At 40.8% G+C, this 17,998-nt stretch overlaps 1 protein-coding gene across 1 annotated transcript; it reads right to left on the bottom strand.

The window, feature by feature from the left end:
• Positions 1–8,284: 8,284 nt before the first annotated feature.
• LOC103430967 (uncharacterized) lies at positions 8,285–15,158 on the bottom strand. Its single transcript, XM_029093844.2, has 11 exons — positions 14,632–15,158; positions 14,302–14,514; positions 13,754–14,001; positions 12,581–12,614; positions 11,230–11,369; positions 10,321–10,387; positions 9,914–10,013; positions 9,392–9,555; positions 9,232–9,278; positions 9,101–9,151; positions 8,285–8,898 (listed from the first exon to the last, which is right to left on the bottom strand). Exons 2-11 carry the CDS (start codon positions 14,372–14,374, stop codon positions 8,509–8,511), a joined length of 1,314 nt encoding a protein of 437 aa, XP_028949677.2. The 5' UTR covers positions 14,375–14,514; positions 14,632–15,158; the 3' UTR covers positions 8,285–8,508.
• Positions 15,159–17,998: the final 2,840 nt, after the last annotated feature.

Here is a 17,998-nt window from a genome sequence, read left to right on the forward strand (position 1 = left end):
TTAAGAAGAACGGTGACTCAAACTACCCAACCGCGGGCTCGCCCAGTATTCAGGATTACTTACCAGAAGCCGTATCCTGAATATATCGACGAGCTAAATCCATTCCCTCTCAACTTCAAGATGCCCGCATTCCCTACCTTCACAGGTGAAGACAGCAGTGTGTCTTCCAAAGACCATATTTTCAAATTCTCCAATCATTGTATGGCGTATGAGGACAATCCAAACTACAAATTGAGGTTGTTTGGAAATTCATTGGCAGGATTGGCGTCTCAATGGTATTCTCTATTAACCCCCAACTCTATTGCCAACTGGGGGCAAATGGAGATGGCTTGCCATGAACAATTCTACAGAATAGAGCCAGAATTGACCATCAATGATCTAGTGGAGGTAAAACAATACGATCATGAGTCCACGAAAGACTTCATGATGAGGTTCAGGAGGACAAAGATGAGATGCCAATTCCCCGTCAATCAAGCACAGCTCATATCCATTGCTCAAAGGGCTTTAAAATTACCTTTGAGAAAAAGGTTTTATGATGCACAGTTTAATGAGCTGCAAGAACTCGTGATTGCTGCCACGAAGTACGAGAGGTTGTTGCAAGAGGAACAGCAAGTGAAGCACACTTCCAAAGTCCCTCATTTCTACAAAAGCAAGGCTACTATTCACCATGTAGAGGTGGGAGAAACCAGGCCCGAACACGATGATGGTCATGAGGAAGAAAATATAGATGTATGTGCTGCTGAGATGACCACACCCTTCAAACCATTGACGATCAAGGGATTAGTCCAACCGATCAAGGATCAGAAAATCGTGATGAATGATGGTGGTTTCGTCCCCATGAAACCCCCAAAGTATCAGAGTTATTCGTTCGATTTAACCAAGGCACCGGAGATCTATGAAGAATTGGTGCGGGCGAGAGTAATTTTGCCCGACAGTGCCAAAAAGATGCCCAAGCCCGAGGAACTCAGGGGGAAAAAGTATTGCAAGCTGCATTATACCTTCAACCATTCTATAGTTAATTGTGTCCAGTTTAGAGATTGGGTACAAGATCTTATAGTGAAAGGGAAGCTATTGCTTGACTCATCCCAAGCCAGTATGATGGTGGACACTAACCCTTTTCCGGAGGCTCCTATCAATATGATCAACCTCATTTTTAAGGAGCCGGGGGTATCGGCTGAATATAGGTGCCATGAGGGGACCAGAGGACCAGGGGCAGATTATAGGGGTGTCAACATGGAAGATGGAGGAGAAAAATGTGTAGATAGAGGGGGCAAAGAGTTGCCCAAAGTCAATTCAGATATGGTAGAGCAAGAAGCAAATTACATGTTCATTCTGATACAAATGGAGTTACAAATCATTCTATTCTAAAAACTTTACATCTTCACATAGAGTGATTATTCTAGAATGATATGTTCGCATGATGGTAAAAATCCTATTGGGTTCGGCCAAGACAGTATGGTGGTTTACAAGTTGGGACTTGCCTTGCTCTAACTCCGAAGTTGCTTTCTCTACCCCTTCGATTTGGTGTTCAAGGGTGTCCAGAAGAGTGGCTTGTTCCTCCTTAAGGGCAACCAGTTGCTCTTCCAGCTTCTGGATTTCAGAGGAAACCACTTTAACCCTTTCTTTAGTCTGCATGCTTTCTTCCATCAGTCGGTTAACTTGGGTAGAAGAATTTGATTCTTTTTCCATAAAGCATTTTGCCCGGTTAGCCTGTCTATCCACTCTCTGGTATTGTTCCCTCAGAGCCCTCAGGTTCTCGAAGAAAGAGAGAAAAGAATTGTGCTGAGGCTTGGACAAACGACCGGTTTTGAAAAATTCAGTTATGACCTTCTCAAGATCACAAAGAGCCTTGAGACTAAATGCCGCGGTGAATTCTTTCTTTGCCCATTCCTGAAAGATTCGCTGTTGCTCCGAGGACATGGAGGTTGCTGAAGGCTGTGTTGAAGATTTCAACCGCGTCTTAAGTCGCCCGAGTGCTTCAAAGAGTTTGGGCAACTTGGCAGGATCAGAGGATGGGAAATGAGGAGGGTCCGGCGTGACAGCTCCCTCCAATGAGACAATGCCTATTGAGGGGGTAATCTCTGCCTGTTTAGTCTGCTCAACTCCAGAGGGGGAAGTATCAATACCTCCAGAAGATGAATGAGGATGAGGGCGCTTTGATTTACAGCCAATGGAGGAGGGGAAGTCTCTTTTGAAGCTTGCTACAAAAACCAAAAGACTAGGTCAAGATAATCTGAATACAGGTTGAAGCAAAAAGAGGTTCTGGAGAGAAGAAATTTACCTGACTCAGCCCCGGAGTTTCACCAGAGAATGTACTAACTCTTGGTTGGGGTGAAGATTCTTCACCGCCAGCAGGAAGGGAAAGAGCTGCGCCTGAACCTGTGCCTGCATCCTGGATATATCCAAAGAAAGCAATAATTGTCAGCAAAAAGGTCACCAGAGGAAGAAGCAAGAAGAAAATATTTCAGGACCTGAGTCTGAGCTTGGGGAGAAGAAGAAGGTTCATCAACTATCGGGCGAGCAAACGCCTGCGAAATTGCTGCATCTGAAGCTACAGGGATCTCAGGAACTATGGGTTCCTTATCCGAGACCACTAGTGAGGGAGGTGGATCATATATTGAAGATGGCTGCAGGAAACATAAAAATGAGTTAATTGGGTAGCAATGTGCAGAATTTCAATGAGGAAATAATAACTTACCAAGGGATAATCCTCATCCACGAAGTGTAGCATAACTCATGTGGACGGATCAAATTGAGAAGAAGGAGTCGCATCCAGAGCAGTAGAAGAAGTCATAGATCTTAGAGGAGGTCCATGGCTAGGCAAGGAAGTAGATGCGCCAGCCTAGGAAAACAAAATAAAAGGAAAGAAAAGACCTTAGCCATTAGATCCATAAATTGGAGAGTTAGCCAAGAAGTAGAAAGGAATGAGAGAAAGTACCTCAGCAGGATTAGTCTGGGAGGGGGAAAGATTTTTCTCTCGGGCAGGTTGTGGAGAAGCCTCGGGCGAAGAGAGCATTTCGTTTCTCGCAGCCTGATCAGAGTAATCAAATTCGGGGTTGTATGAAAGTAAGAAAGTATACAATAATGTCAGCCATACCTCGAGTTCTCGAAGGGCGGTGTTTCGTAATTCTTCAGCCATTTTAAGCATAGCAGCCCGTAGTGGTTCCTCCTTAGAAGCAAGGATTGGCCTTTTAGATGTTTGGGGTCCTGCTGAGCCATAAAAGGGACAATTAGATAAAGGAGAAAGGTAGCAGTTTGATATAGAAGAAAGAAACTCACTTGAAGATTGTTGCTTCTTTCTGCCTGCCTCAGGAACTGGAGCAGATGGGACTCCTGATTTATGAGGAATAGTAATCCTTGCCCGCTTACTCTTTCGAGTGAGAATTGGTCTTGTGGTTGTCGGAAGAGGTGCAGAATCAGGGTCGGAATCTTTAGCCATGACCAATTTCTTTCTCTTGAGGGCTTTAGTGATTGCCTTGGGTGTTCCTTCAGCCCCTGAATTCCCAATGGATTCTGAGATGTCCGTCCCCTCCCCAGCTTCTCGTCTCTCAGCCTCTGCGGCAGCACCATGAAGAATTGCAACATCAGCAGAGTCATCTTCGGATTCAATGACTTCCGATTCAACATCCACTGGAGCTGCAGAATTCAGCAAAAGTAAGGATAGAAGGACTTCAGAAGGGAAGCCAAATCGAGTTGAAAGAGAAGTACCTATCAGAAGTGACCGGTTTTTCTCGTGAATCATCTCCTTCCAATTTGCAAGCTCGCCCGAGCCAGGATATGATTTAAGAGAAAACTGGTTGAAGATACGATCGTGATTCACCTTCAAATCTCCTCCATACTTTTTAGTCCATTTGTCCTCCCACCAAGAGGAAAACAGCGAGGTACATTCAAAATTAAGAACAACGGAATTTTGGGCTGCTTGACTCATTACATCCAGGCTGCGTTGGGCGGCTCGGAATGTCACTTCAGGTGGAGTTTGTAACCGGAATGAGGTGCCACAATGGACAGAGTCAAAGAATGGGACAGGTATGGCTTGCCTAAATCCTAACTGCCTGCTGCAGAAGTTAGGATGGTACACTTCCAAGCCTCGATCATATCTATTGCCCCGAACCCCCCAGGCCAAGTCTCTCGGTTGAATGCAACTGATAAATTTTTCCCTGCAAAAGGGGGTAGCATCCTCACCAGGGGCATCTTGGAAGGCTTGGTCAGAGAACCAAGGATATCTCCTCAAGACTGACGCACCCCATTCCAAGTCTGATCGAGTCCTGCAGACTCTGAAAAAGTAAAAGCAGGCAAAGGTAGAATGGTCTACAGGGGGAGCTTCAGCCAGGATTCGGGCAGGAGCCACACCCTCTGAGAACTCCAGATTAGCAGCCCGAAATTCTGGAAAATACCATTGCAGCCAGATTTATATCATCCAGATAGGTCCATTCAAGTTGGTCTCGAATGGCTCGTCTCGAGTCATTTAAAAAAGAAGGTGATAGAGATGAGAAAGAAGGAATGGACCTGTGGCTACATCATCAAAATTGTGGAGAACCTCTACCAAGGGGATCCATTTTACCCTCACTCCTTTAGATTTGTTGGGGAAGATGTGCTTGTTGAGCCAGTATAAAAGAAAATACATATGCTCTTGATCTTTGTCAGCCCGAGGGGAGCCTGCCCCAAAATTTGCCTTTACAAAAGGAATGAATCCTTTAAAGGAGGTCCCATAACTCTTGAAAGTGGCGGAGTTATAGCTCAGAGGAAGGAAGGGGATAGATGAACTCGAGCTCCCGGTGGTAGGGGACGGAACCCAGTCTTGAGTGACGTCCACTATCCTGCCCGATGGCCTTAAACCGAAGACCTGGGCCATGTCAATGATGGTGGGAGACATGGGGCCCATACGGAAATCAAAAGTATTTGTGCCCGTATTCCAAAAGAGGAGGGCAGAAGTAACTAATTCGGGCTTAGAGATAACGGAAGTCTTCGAAAGCATGATCAGTTCATAAATACCGTTACTCATCCATTTCTGCTTGAAGGAAGGCTCTAATTCGTCAACCCACTGGGCCCAGGTTGGATCATTCATCAAGGGAAAGCCTCGACGATACGATGACCATTTCGAAGAGGAGATGCCCGAACTAGCCGAATAGGGATTTGGGGTAAACCAGTTCTCCCTAGGCATGTTGCTTTCCACCACTGAGGGGACCCGAGAAATCCAGGCGGGGCCCAATGACTGTACTCCATGCGTCTCAAAGAATAGTTCAGAATGTAAACCTGCCCGCGGACGATGCAGCCCGTTGAGTAGACGGCGTAGAGTGGCGATTCCGTCACCGGATTCGTAAGATGGCGGGGTTTGGCTGGATCCTGAAGCCATTTGATGAAGGTCGAGAGAGAAAACAAGGAAGATGATAAGGATGCAACCTTGTCGGGCAACAGAGAAGAATGGTGGGGAGAAGCAGGAAAGTTTTTTTATCGCAGAGGGATTTCTTTCTACGGAACACAGAAAATTGAGAAGTTCAATCGCGAGGGTTTCGTGGGAGTAATAAGGAGCTTCTTTCAATTAATATTGGCGCCTGGAATTCCAGGTTTAATATCAATTGAAGGGGGCACTGTTTGGATTAAAACTTGATTTTTGGCCCAAGGATGGAGTCGGCCCAAAAGGAGGCCTGAAGGAATAGAAGATCAAGGCCCGGCCGAAACTTGGGAAAGCAGGAAAGGGCCTTTTCTGACTTGATACAATTCATAAGGGCCACTTGCCTACCTACCCAAGGACCAAGTGGTGTAGACTGATCAGACTGCACAGCCCATAAAGTACTTTATGGTGGCATTACATGTAATAAAGCTGATGAGTCATCACCCTCAGACCGCATTCGGGCAAAGCTGTCGCTACAGGAGCCAAACCGAGTCGTCTATAAAAGGAGGAAGAGAAGACAGGAATAGAGACACTCAATCAAACAAACAAAAGCACAAACTCTGCTCAAAAAGCCAGATTTGCCTTTCAAAACAAAGCTGTAATCAACCCAAGCCTTCATCCCCCGCGGGATAATCTTTTCTCCCAACCTCTGTAATAGCTCTGCTACCTTGTTCGAACTTGTTGTAGTATCGATTCACCATTTGTATTCTCCTTTCCCCTCTCCCCCTCTAAGCTTTCAGACCTTTGACAGAACTACAAAGATAGGGACCTGCAAGACGATCAGCCTTAATTGATAAGGTTTAATCTTGCCCGACCTGCTTTGCTCTGTCTTTGTCTTCTCTTTCTTTAAAGTCTAGCAATATGTTGTATATTTCCAGTTATATGCAAGTTGTTTCTAGTAAAATCACAATGACAAAGCTTTCTCAGTATTTGGATCCGATTTGAATATATCTTCAATGCTTAAATCAGATCCAAGTCCTAAGCCCTCAGGCATGTAAATCTGATTAGTTTAAAAGTCCTTGGCCTCAAGGCATAAAAAATAACTTTATGTGGACTTAACCCATCCACGACAATCCTTAATAAACGAGAAGTCCGAAGTTACTTGGGGCGCAAGTAATCGACTGCCTCTTGGTTTTATTTCTATTATATCATGATTATCATAGAATGCTTAAGTATAGAATGGATTCTGATAGGAAGTCTCAAGGCCTACACACCTAAGGCCCCACAAAGGCACTTATTTGGATCTATTCTATTCTGCGGTCTAGATGGTTTGAGTATAAGAACGGACTCTAATGGGAAGCCTCAAGGCCTACACCTAAGGCCCCACAAATGCACCTATTTGGGTTCGCTCTACCTCTCAGACTCGGATAATCAAAAATATAATAGTTATAAGACCCCGGCAACCATAAAGACCAAATATAATATGCTCAAGTACTGGTTTAGTTTGACAGGAAGCCTCAAGGCCTATACCTAAGGCCTCGCAAAGGCACCTGTTATATCTAACACGGTTTCTCGAGCATATGCATATTCACAACTAAAACTTGACATCTATTCGACATCTGCCATAATGAAGATGGCAGTGGCACGCCTGAGCACCAAAATGTTAACCTTGATTGTGAGCCTCAAGGCCTACACCTAAGGCCCCACAAAGGCACCTCTCAAAGTTAACGCTGTCCTTCTCTTTCAGCCTTGCCCGAAGAGTCTTGCCCGACGAGACTTGCCCGACAAAGCCCGACAGGAAAGCAGAAGCCCGACAGCAGCCCTCAACCGGCGCCAAACCTCCAGGGGAGCTGTGTGCTCGTCGGCCAGGAAACATCCCCGACGAGAATTCCTGCCACGAACACCAGTTATGTGTTAAAGATTATAATTGTAATTTCATTGATCTTTGGTTGACAAAGAGAGTTTTAGTAATATGTAGTTTAGATGGAGAGCAATTGTGGTTTGTTACACACCTATCAGAGATGGGTGTATCCTACAAACCTTAAGGCTTGGGGAGTTCTTAATGTGACCTCAATATTGAGATAATAATGAATCTCTCCCCCTCTTGATTTAATTTTTCATACAACCAATTACTTTAATACCCTATTTAGTTACAAACTCATGCTATATGGCTTAGCACAAGACAATATTTCAAACAACTCACTTTAATACGCTATTTATATACGTTTTTGACAGACTAAACTAACTCACACTCTATTTTTGCATGATATTTAAGGAGTCTTCCTCTTGATTGTAATTTACTTTTTGGTACAAGTAATGAGCTGACATGTGAAAAGTACACGACTATACATGTTAAATTGTATGTCTTCTATCAAAAAGAAGGTGTCCTCACGATAAGTGTAAGGTGACAAACATTTTCCAAAATTTTGTTGAGAGAAAACAAAAAAGGTTTTACCAAAATCTAAAAAAAAATTATTTTGTCGCTTTGTTATATTCATATTTCATGTAGCACAAAGGTATAGTTTTTTTTTTTTTCTCAAATAAAATAAAAAACTCATTAAAGCCAAGCATGAGAGAACGCTAGAAGTTTGGTAATTTCTACTCCGACAAAAATAAAAACCCCATTGGAGCGTGTGTACGTTGGTCTAATCGACCTGGCGCAACATTAAAAACGAGGATAAGGAGCAGGGATGGTGATACTAGGCCGCCCAATTAGTTAGGTTTGGATTAAAAAAAAAAACACACACACACGTGGGAATGGCCTTACCAACATATCTTGTCGTGAAACAGAGAGAAACCAAGTGCACGATGCACACAACCGGAATTTGGACGGGCATGCGAGAAGAATCACACGAGAAAAAAAAAAGTAAGAACAACTGAATGGGCGTCCAACCCGAACAAATAAAGCATGCAAGAAAATCACGTGAGAAGAGAGGAAGACATGAACAAGCGTGCATGCAACGGAGATATATAAGTTTTGTTCCAAACCTTTGTACATTTCTCAACCAACATAGTCATTCTCAAATTACCAAACTACCCTTCTAATCATCGATTGAAATGACCAAGGATGTGTTAATACTCCCGTTTCGTCTCGTCATTTCCCAAGGTTTATTTTGGACAGCAATGATACAAAAAGGGTTGTGAGAATTTACACAGTTCCAACGCGCTGCAGTTCTTTAGCTCGGTCTTGGTCTTTCACTCCTAGTATCTTGTGAATTTCCATGGGATGCTGCTGCTCCTGAAAACATTTCCATCACCGATCTCAAAGCTCCGGATAGTTCCTCAGGCATTTGTTCTCCGAAATTCAAGTTGATGTTACCCCCAATCCTTACTCCCGGTTCATCAGATCCGTCGGTGCTGCTATCATTTCCTTGGCTATCTTGAGAATGTTGTCCTTGGTATGCATTTGCAGCCATGTTCATGAACATACTGGCAAATTCAGCAGGAAGGGCACCTGTATTGAAGGGCATAGAACCAAATGGAGGCGGTGCAGCATGGTTTCTTGACCCTTCGGTAGACTGGTTGGGGTGTTCTGAACTATTACTACTACTAAACGAACTTGTGTTCTGTAATAGATGAGAGAAAATAAAATTACTTACAAGTCATAAAGCATACTTGTTAATAAATCATATCCTTCACCACCATGAAAAGTATTGCGTTCTCATTCTTAGAACAGTTGAGAACTTCAGATGAAAGGAAAACCTAAAGAAAGAAAGTAGCTAAAAAGGGGGGAGTACTGTTGACCTGTCTTTAAGATGAATGTCTTACCTGACCAGATTCCACTCGTCGTTGTTCATCTTTCAGTTTCTGATCAGCCACCTATTGGATTCAAATTAACAAAGTGGTTAAAGCAGTAGTCATAAGAAATAAAGAAAAGAAGAAGGCACACGAGAACCAACCCGAATGTTTTCTTTGACAGCTTCATTGTTCGGATCCAATTGCAACACTGAAAAGATAAAATCCCCACTAAGATGTCAAATACTACCTTATTTCGTAAACATCTGTTTCCAAATTCTTTTGTATACCATACGCTGGCATTAGCATAGGTTACCCAATTACCTTTCTTAAACCCTTTCTCTATAGCGTCATGGTAATTCCCCTGTGCATAGTAAGCTAATCCCAGACGACTATATGCCTTGCTGTAATTTGGGTCGATTTCAATTGACTTAAGGCAATCTTCGATTGCTTCAGTATATTTGTGCATCTGAGTGTAAGCAGCTGCCCTGAATATACGCCATATACATTAATTAAATGTGTGGTTTCAATAAAACAATAAGGATGAAACCCTAAATAGAAAATGAAAACTTGGGACTTCCCCATTAAAGCTTGGGTAAAAGAGTTACAATATTTTTTAACCGTTCATTAGGCAAACTAGCATGTTTAAGGCACCATTTTTCGAATATGATCTGAAAATAATGAGAATTATCTGTTGCAACAATTTTTTGTTTTGTCATTAAGATTAATTTGCACTAGATATCTTTCTTTGTTATTCCTTCTGGGAAAATGAGAAAATGTAGAAGATTGAAACTGTTACGGAACAATTATTAGTACCAATAATTTAAAGACAAGTTGGTAGTGCACCTGTTACAGTAGTAAATGGCATTACTTTCACAAAGGGCAATGGCACAATCATACAACTCAATTGCCTTGGGGTACAGCTTTGATTGCATGCCCCTATTACCTAACAAAATAAAAATCAAATCAAAGAATCAGCCTCTGGATAGAATATTGACGTTCAATATCAGCGTAGAGTGCCGTATTTGACAAGCGTGAGGTAAGATACAGATATTCATGAATGCTTGTGATGCATTGTCATTCCAATGATATTAGAAAAAAGAAACTGGTGCGTATAACAAGACAGTGATGTGAGAGAGAAACGGAGAGATAAATGAGTGAAGTCTTTCTCAAATTTACAGAAACTTGGCATTGTACAGTTGCTTCAAGAGCAACACGCTAACAACGCAACCAAGGCAATATCATTTAATTACCTTGTGATTTCAAGGTCTCTGCCAGGTTTTTAGGACTTAATTCCATGCATCCAGATCTTTCCATCTCCTGAAGCAGCAAATGGTCTTTTTCTTATTAAGAAGGATTGAAAAGTGACAGCAAGAGAATTCCATTTAAGAAACAATAACGGAGTAAAAAACCAAGGGTACAAGAGTTCCAAGATGAAACCGATAATTCAAATGTAAATATAAAAAGGATTATGAAATATAAGCAGAAAGGAATTGGATATTATCTAGCACAATACTTTATGTCGCTGGAAGTTTGAAACCATAGGGGTTGATGTCAAACTTCATGTAACTCAATTGCCCAATCCCTTCCCATCAGTCCCAATCCTTAAATCTTAGCTTTCCCTCGGAGTCGCAAATCCTAGATGCAACTCATCAAGAGTGTGCACCAGACACATTGCCTTGTATATTTTAATGGTGATTATAGTGTCAGTTCTCAAAGCTACAGAATCATTAGGAACTACAACATAATGATGTTGTATGAGGCCAAATCAATACATTTATCTTTACAATGAAGTGTGTGATCAGTTTTCCTTATCTAATTTCAATACTTCACGTTCCATATACAGTTTAATTTTCTATTCTTAAGCTTCAATTAAAATTCTCAATTACCAAAGCGAACCTTTACTGCTTACCTGATATGTTAACAATATGTGAATTCAGCAATTTAGCATGTAACAATAGATGCATAGCACGGTCTTCTTCAAAGAGTGTAGACATGGCTAAAGAATAATTCATCACAAAAATATGACGGACATCTGATTTGTCCTTGTAGCTTTCTTTTTCTTTTAATTGAAGTTTTCTAAACAAAAATAAATAAAACCCATGCAAAAAAGGAGAGGGGAGAGAGAGAGAGAGAGAGAGAGAGAGAGAGAGAGAGCATACAGCTAAAGCCTCGTGGAATATTTTAGTCGCTTTCTCTAATCTCACCGGGTCATCACTACCATCAGGCAGGGTCTTAAAAAAGAGGCTTCTCTCAAAGAGTGCAGAAAAGAATTGCCCAAACAGTGCGTCTTTGGACTCCCCTGCCAATAATATGATCATCAAATGAAACGTAACATGCACTGTAAACTGCGACAAAAACTTCATTTCATAATGCCAACACAATTCCATTTAAAGTATGTGATTCATGTGCAGATTCAATGAAAATATCACATTGAATTAGACAACTTTTAACTTTTGTTCTCTTTGAGCAAGATCCTCCTAAAATGATTTAGTACTAATCCAGTATGCATAACCCCCTAACCCAGACCTTATAATTTTTTTTTTTTTTTGGTCAACAACCCGGACATTATAATTTATATAATTTATAAAGTAATGATTCTGACAGCAATTGGAAGTGTAAACCAACGTTTCATAGGTGAGCCCATTAAGGTGAGTCTATTTTGGTCTCGCAAGGCAAGGCATAAGCCTTGAGGCATTGAGAAGTATACCATTCGAAACATGAATTATTTTATTAAAAAACTGTAAATTAAAAAATTGTGAAAGTACTGGGACACGTATATATTTAATACGGAGCAGTTTAAAAAAAGCACCATTGACATGGCTATGAAGTATCTGACATACGAGTACGACTGAAGGTGGGAGAACCATATACACAAAAGAAAAAGCCTAGAGAAGTCTAGGAAAGAGGAAAGAATGAGGAGAGCTAACTACAAGGGCTAGTTCACGTCCTTTGGAAGGAAGATTAGGGTTTAAAAAACATTACTTTGGGGATGAGTTCTATCGGGTAGGAGGGGGAAGAAGAAGAAGCAGGGTTCATCAAGGGATTAAACAAAAATTTACATTTTGATTCTAAAACCAACCATTAATGAATTGAATAAAAATGAGAAATTTCGGTAAATGGATAAAAACTTCCAAAAAAAGTATAAGGCTCAGAAAAATCGTCTTCTTCACCGCTAATGGCTTAGCCTACATTCGTGTTGCACAGCCTTCCATGAAAGGCTAAAACAAATCTACCCGTAACAGAAATTTTCTAATGCTTTGCATCGAAGTGCACCTTGAGGCACACCTAAAAAAACTTTTAAGGCAGTAGTTCAATCCCTAGAGATGATTCATTTAATTGCAGATGCAACAGATAATATTCCTCTTAAGGAACTCACCCAATGATGAATTTCATGTACAAAATTGGAAGCAATTTAGCCAAACTTAATAAATCACCCAACAAGGCAAGGACACGCATATAGGAAACGTAAAATAGAATTAGAGAAAAGCAACAAAAGTGTAAATGCAATACCTAGATCATGGTGATTGCTTGTCAAATCCTTACCCTGATCAAATTAAAAACAAGAAATGAAACAGAGTCACACTCAAAACTTTCAAACCTTATAGTAAATACATATATTACTAAGAAACAACCATATGCATGCAACTATAAAAGCATCATGGGATTTATGATCTTAAAGAAAATGAAAAATAAACCAAAAGAATGAAGAAAAACATAAAAGTCGCATGTTCTCAAATCAGGAAAGAAAAGTGCTCCCTTTAACTAATCTGATATCAAATTATTTATTGAGTATACAACTTAATTAAAGCGTACACAAATTCATTTGTGAATTAACAATAGAACAAACCAACCAAATAGTTAACAAATACTAAAAACAAATTTCATCTTCATTTGTATTTCATCTAGTCACATATTCTGCTTCTATTTCTGACTGTTATCCAACAACCTCCAACTTAAGTAAAACCAGCATATACACCCAATACCTATCCTTTACCAATTATTGAGGATCTTTGAGATAAAGTTCAGTTTCTATCAGTTTTATGAGCTTCGGTTTCAAGTGAGTTCACTGGAATATCGCTTTCCTTGCTTTGTTTAGATTGGAAGGCAGCTATTTGCTAGCCTGGCTGTGTTTTTTATTTTAGGTTGTTGTTTGTTTTCATTTTCATGGTTCTGTGTTCTTTGTTGGGGTAGCGGTGTTTGGGCTGATCTGCTAGACCACCTATCTTTTCCTAATAAAACTGTCTCTTTATCAAAAAAATACCTATCCTTTACCAATATAGTAAAATATAATCTTAATCGCACAATATCAGTTATGTCTCTAAAGTAAAAATTCACTTTGTTGAGCTTTTTATAACCTTCAACGCACATATATCAAAAGAGATAAAACCCTAACTTGGTCTGTCTTCCTCCCCTTTCCTGTTCATAAACTAACACTTCGTATCCTTTTACTTCCGCATTTCCTTCCATTGAAACAAAGGATAAGGCCTACTAGCCCACAGATCTCATTCATCCAATTTTCCCCAAATTTCCAATCTCAGATTGTAAGCAAGTTTGCATTTTCATGGTCCATATTAACTTATAGATGACTAAAAAACAATTATAATGCATTACACCCATGGTGATTTACATAAGAATTTCTAAGGAATGATCAAAATAATGCGAAAGCCCCAGAGAATTTTATACCTTCGAAAGATTGGCATTATCAGCCCCCGGTGGAGCCGATGAACCAGGAGCATCAACTGAGTTTGATCGATGAACGTGATCAGGTTTCTTCTCCCGAAGCTTGTTCAACTCCGGTGAACTAAAAAGATCAACCAACGACAGGGGTTCAATCCCATCATCAGCAACAGATGTATTAAGATTAAAAGCCTCATGCAAGCATTCCCTTGCAACCTCAATGCTTTCATTATCAACACCAGAAGCTGGTTCAACTGCCCCAACCGAAACGAAACAAAACAACCCATGATCAGTGAGGGATTCGAAACCCATAATAGTAATTTGAAAGAATTAATCAACAAGCACATTGATGGTACAGAAATAATTCAAAGTCTACAATTCAAGTGTATAAGTCAATACTTTGAGGCATCCAAAATCAATGTAATAAAAATACTGCAAGGAACGAGCTTGAAACCCTAGAAATAATTTCACTATATCTATATATCACATTGCAATTACAATTATATATATATATATATATATATATATATATCGAGAGAGAGAGAGAGAGAGACCGGAATTGAGGAAATCCAAGAAGGAGCGGACGATGCGACGAGAGAGAGGAGAATTGGTCTTCAAGTGAGCCATGGACTAACAGAGAGAGGTGACAGCCGCAGTGCGCATGATAGTGTGGAAGCGACCTGCGTGTCTGAGAGACTCGGAGTTCTCGGCTGACTATATTAGGGCTTTGTTTGGCTGCGGGACCTTTTGCTGTGTCAAAATTGGACCTTGTGATTTTTTTTTTTTTTTTGCCAAAAAAAAGAAACCTTGTCATTTGTTACAATTTTTCAATAAAAAAAGGACAATAATTGGGTACTGATCAGTAAGTATCCAATTTCACTGACCATCTACTTGGCCCAATAATTTTAAAACAACTGTCAATCCGAGGGCTTTGCCATCTCTGTAACCAAACACAAATCCATGCTTTAAACCCGTGACCAAACAATAGTCTTCCTCCTCTCCAACAAGTCTGCGTAAATCTTCAGAGCCGGTCACGGCGACCTCGTCGGCTGTGCCATCATCTTCCAGATACAAGCCATAGACTTCACTTCACCAATCTTGTCCTCCACAGCCACGCCGAGCTCGATCTCACTCGCCAAGATGAAGTCGGGTCCTTCACCAGCCTTGCCGCCGACAAACCCACATAGCTGCAGATTTCGTAGCCGTCATTCGCACTGCAGCGGTTGAATCAACGGTTGGAAGAGGGACTGGGGCGGTGATGGGATCAGTTGAGGAGAGAAGATGGAGGAGAAAAGGTGGGCTGAAGAAGAAACCATAGCCATGGCTTGGAAGATTTGCAGATATCGAAGAGGAAGAGTTCTGTTTGGTATTGGGTTTAAAGAGTTGGTTCGCGTTTGGTTACAAAGTTAGCAGAGTGTTGGGATTAACAGATGTCTTAAAATCATTGGGCTACACAGATGGTCAATTAAATTGGGTTACTGACTGTTTAGTACCCAAATATTCTCCATAAAAAAACTGATTTTGTTAGTCAAAATGATCCTAAGATTGGCGTAATTCATTTGATTCATGAGATTTAAAATTAATAGAGTGTGTTATGATTATCTATCCAAAATACAGCACGTGGTTCGTCTTAGAGCATGTCCATCCCAAGAAAATAGCTTAAGCTATTGGGCAATCTAAAACCCTTTCCCCATAATCACTCTAGCTCTACCTAATCAATTGGGCTCCAAGGGAGCCCGACAGACCACACGGGATCGAATTGCCTAGGCCCACCAACTGGGTGAATCTAGCGTTAGCCACGTAAATTTTTTATTTTTGGCTAGGTGCGTGAGTTACAAGCGCTAGTACTAGCGAGTGAACCAACAGAAATACAGAGGTGGGGCCCGCGCAGCAAGCACACCTAGCTGATCTGGGGTGGGGACGATGTGGCTCTGTCTAGACCGTTGGATTTCCAATAGTTTAAAAAAAAATTGAATTTGAAAATAATGGCTAGTACACATGGAAAATTGTAACATCCCACATCGCTCAGGGGAGTGGATTCTATAAGCCTTATATGTATATTCTCATCTCTACCTAGCACGAGGCCTTTTGGGAGCTTACTGGCTTCGGGTTCCATCGGAACTCCGAAGTTAAGCTAGTTTGCACGAGAGCAATCTCATGATGGGTGATCCACTGGGAAGTTCTTGTGTGAGTTCCCAAAAACAAAAATGTGAGGGCGTGGTCGGGGCCCAAAGCAGACAATATCGTGCTACAGTGGAGTCGAGCCCGGGATATGGTGGGGGCCCAGGTCAAGATGTGACAATTTGGTATCAGAACCAATCCATGGCCGAATGTGTGTCGACGAGGACGTCGAGCCCCTAAAAGGGGTGGATTGTAACATCCCACATCACTCAAGAGAGTGGATCTTGTAAGCATTATATGTATATTCTCATATCTACCTAGCACGAGACTTTTTGGGAGCTCACTAGCTTCGGGTTCCATCGGAACCCCGAAGTTAAGCAAGTTCACATGAGAGCAATCCCATAATGGGTGACCCGCTGGGAAGTTCTCGTATGAGTTCCCAGAAACAAAAGTATGAGGGCGTGGTCAGGGTCCAAAGCGGACAATATCATGCTACGGTGGAGTCAAACCCGGAATGTGGTGGGGGCCTGAGTCGGGATGTGACAAAACTTATGGTCGTTAGATATTCCAGTCAAAGATCCAGATTTTTCAGGCTTCAAAATTAAAAAATAAAGAAAAATCAGAAGAAAAAAAATCTTATTATTACCGTTGGGATTATGTGTCAAAATCTGGGCTTTTGGATTAATCATAGAATGTAATCCAATGGTCCATATTAATTAGGTTAGGTAAAAATTATTAAAAAATACAAAAAATATTTATAAATTTTGTTCTATATTCAATTTGGTATGTTATTTTTAATTTTAATTTTTTTTTGGCAGAATTTGGTTTGTTATTTAAAATAAGAGAATCGTTATATAAACTAAAATCATCTCTATTCTAAACAACATAAATAACACACAAATAAAATTACAAAATCACATAAATAAAATTAAAAAAAACATCAAATAAACTTACAAAAACACACCAAATAAACTTAAAAAAATAAAAAAATAAAAAAAACCTACTAAGAACATTTTTCTTCCACAGAAGCTTGTTTTAAATTTTTTTAGCTTGTTTCAATGCCCACAAGTGCTTAATCAAGCCACTTTGACGCCTATTGTGAATGTATGAAGATTGAATAGAAGTATAATGTTCAATGACTCTTCCATTGTAACGTCAATTCCTTTCCAATGACTTATGTTGCACGGGTTCTTTGGTGGTGTCATGAGCACAATATATCTGTGCTCTGGAATTGTTCATCGTGTTTGGTTCAGATTCATAAATGGCATCATAATCATACTTATCTTCTACAATCATATTGTGGAGAATGATGCATGTTATCATGATGGATCAAAATGCCTTTACATCAAACAATTTGCAGCACCCTTGACAATTGCCCAATGAGCTTGGCGTTTACCAACACAACACTGCACATCCTTCGTACACCCCTCTTGGCATGTGAAGTGTTTCTCCTTTGTACTTTGTCACTATTTTGACAAATGATGTCCACATTGGATAAATGTCGTCTGCTAGGTAATACGCTCCCAAGTACACAGTTCCATTGATTGCTTATGTGACTTAAGGAGCTCTTGCTTACAGCACATCATTGAACGCTAGGAATTGACCTAGAACACTAAAAAAAGCATGTCAAATGACCCCATAGCATGCATGACACGACGGATATGTGAGGCTTTTTCACTTCTTGCTTCATCATTTCTCCTTCTACGTTCTTCACCCTCTTGCTCTTATATCTCGAACAACGCATTTCCTCCCTCCTCAAGATCGAACAATTCATTCTCTAGCTCTACGATTTCTAACAATCTCCTTAAAGAAGACATTATAAGAACTCAAGATTTCTGAACTATAACAAGGATTTTCAGAGATTTTCATTTTGGTGTGTTACTTTAGGATGGATACAGTACGGTTGAGCAAACAGGTACAAGATCCGCGGGTCAGGGCGGGTTCGGGACGGGGCGGGGAAAGGGTATCTACATGGGCGGGTGGTTCCATAATTTTAGAATCCTGGGGCCCTGAACCGACCCGTTCTACCATAACAATTGCTTTACTTTTTTAGTCTTCTTCCCCCATTCCCAGATTGCCCCACTTTCTTTCTCCGTTCTCGTTCTCTTCTCCCTCCCACCCCTCTACTGT

Source organism: Malus domestica, chromosome 15, assembly GCF_042453785.1.
Source record: "Malus domestica chromosome 15, GDT2T_hap1".
Classification (NCBI taxonomy): domain Eukaryota; kingdom Viridiplantae; phylum Streptophyta; class Magnoliopsida; order Rosales; family Rosaceae; genus Malus; species Malus domestica.

Coding starts and splice junctions, on each gene's coding strand:
- LOC103430967 (XM_029093844.2), bottom strand. CDS start 14,374: ATGGCTCACTTGAAGACCAATTCTCCTCTCTCTCGTCGCATCGTCCGC. Junction 12,615..13,753: donor ATAATGCCAATCTTTCGAAG/GTATAAAATTCT, acceptor TAATTTGATCAG/GGTAAGGATTTGACAAGCAA. Junction 9,279..9,391: donor AGAGAAAGGGTTTAAGAAAG/GTAATTGGGTAA, acceptor TTATCTTTTCAG/TGTTGCAATTGGATCCGAAC.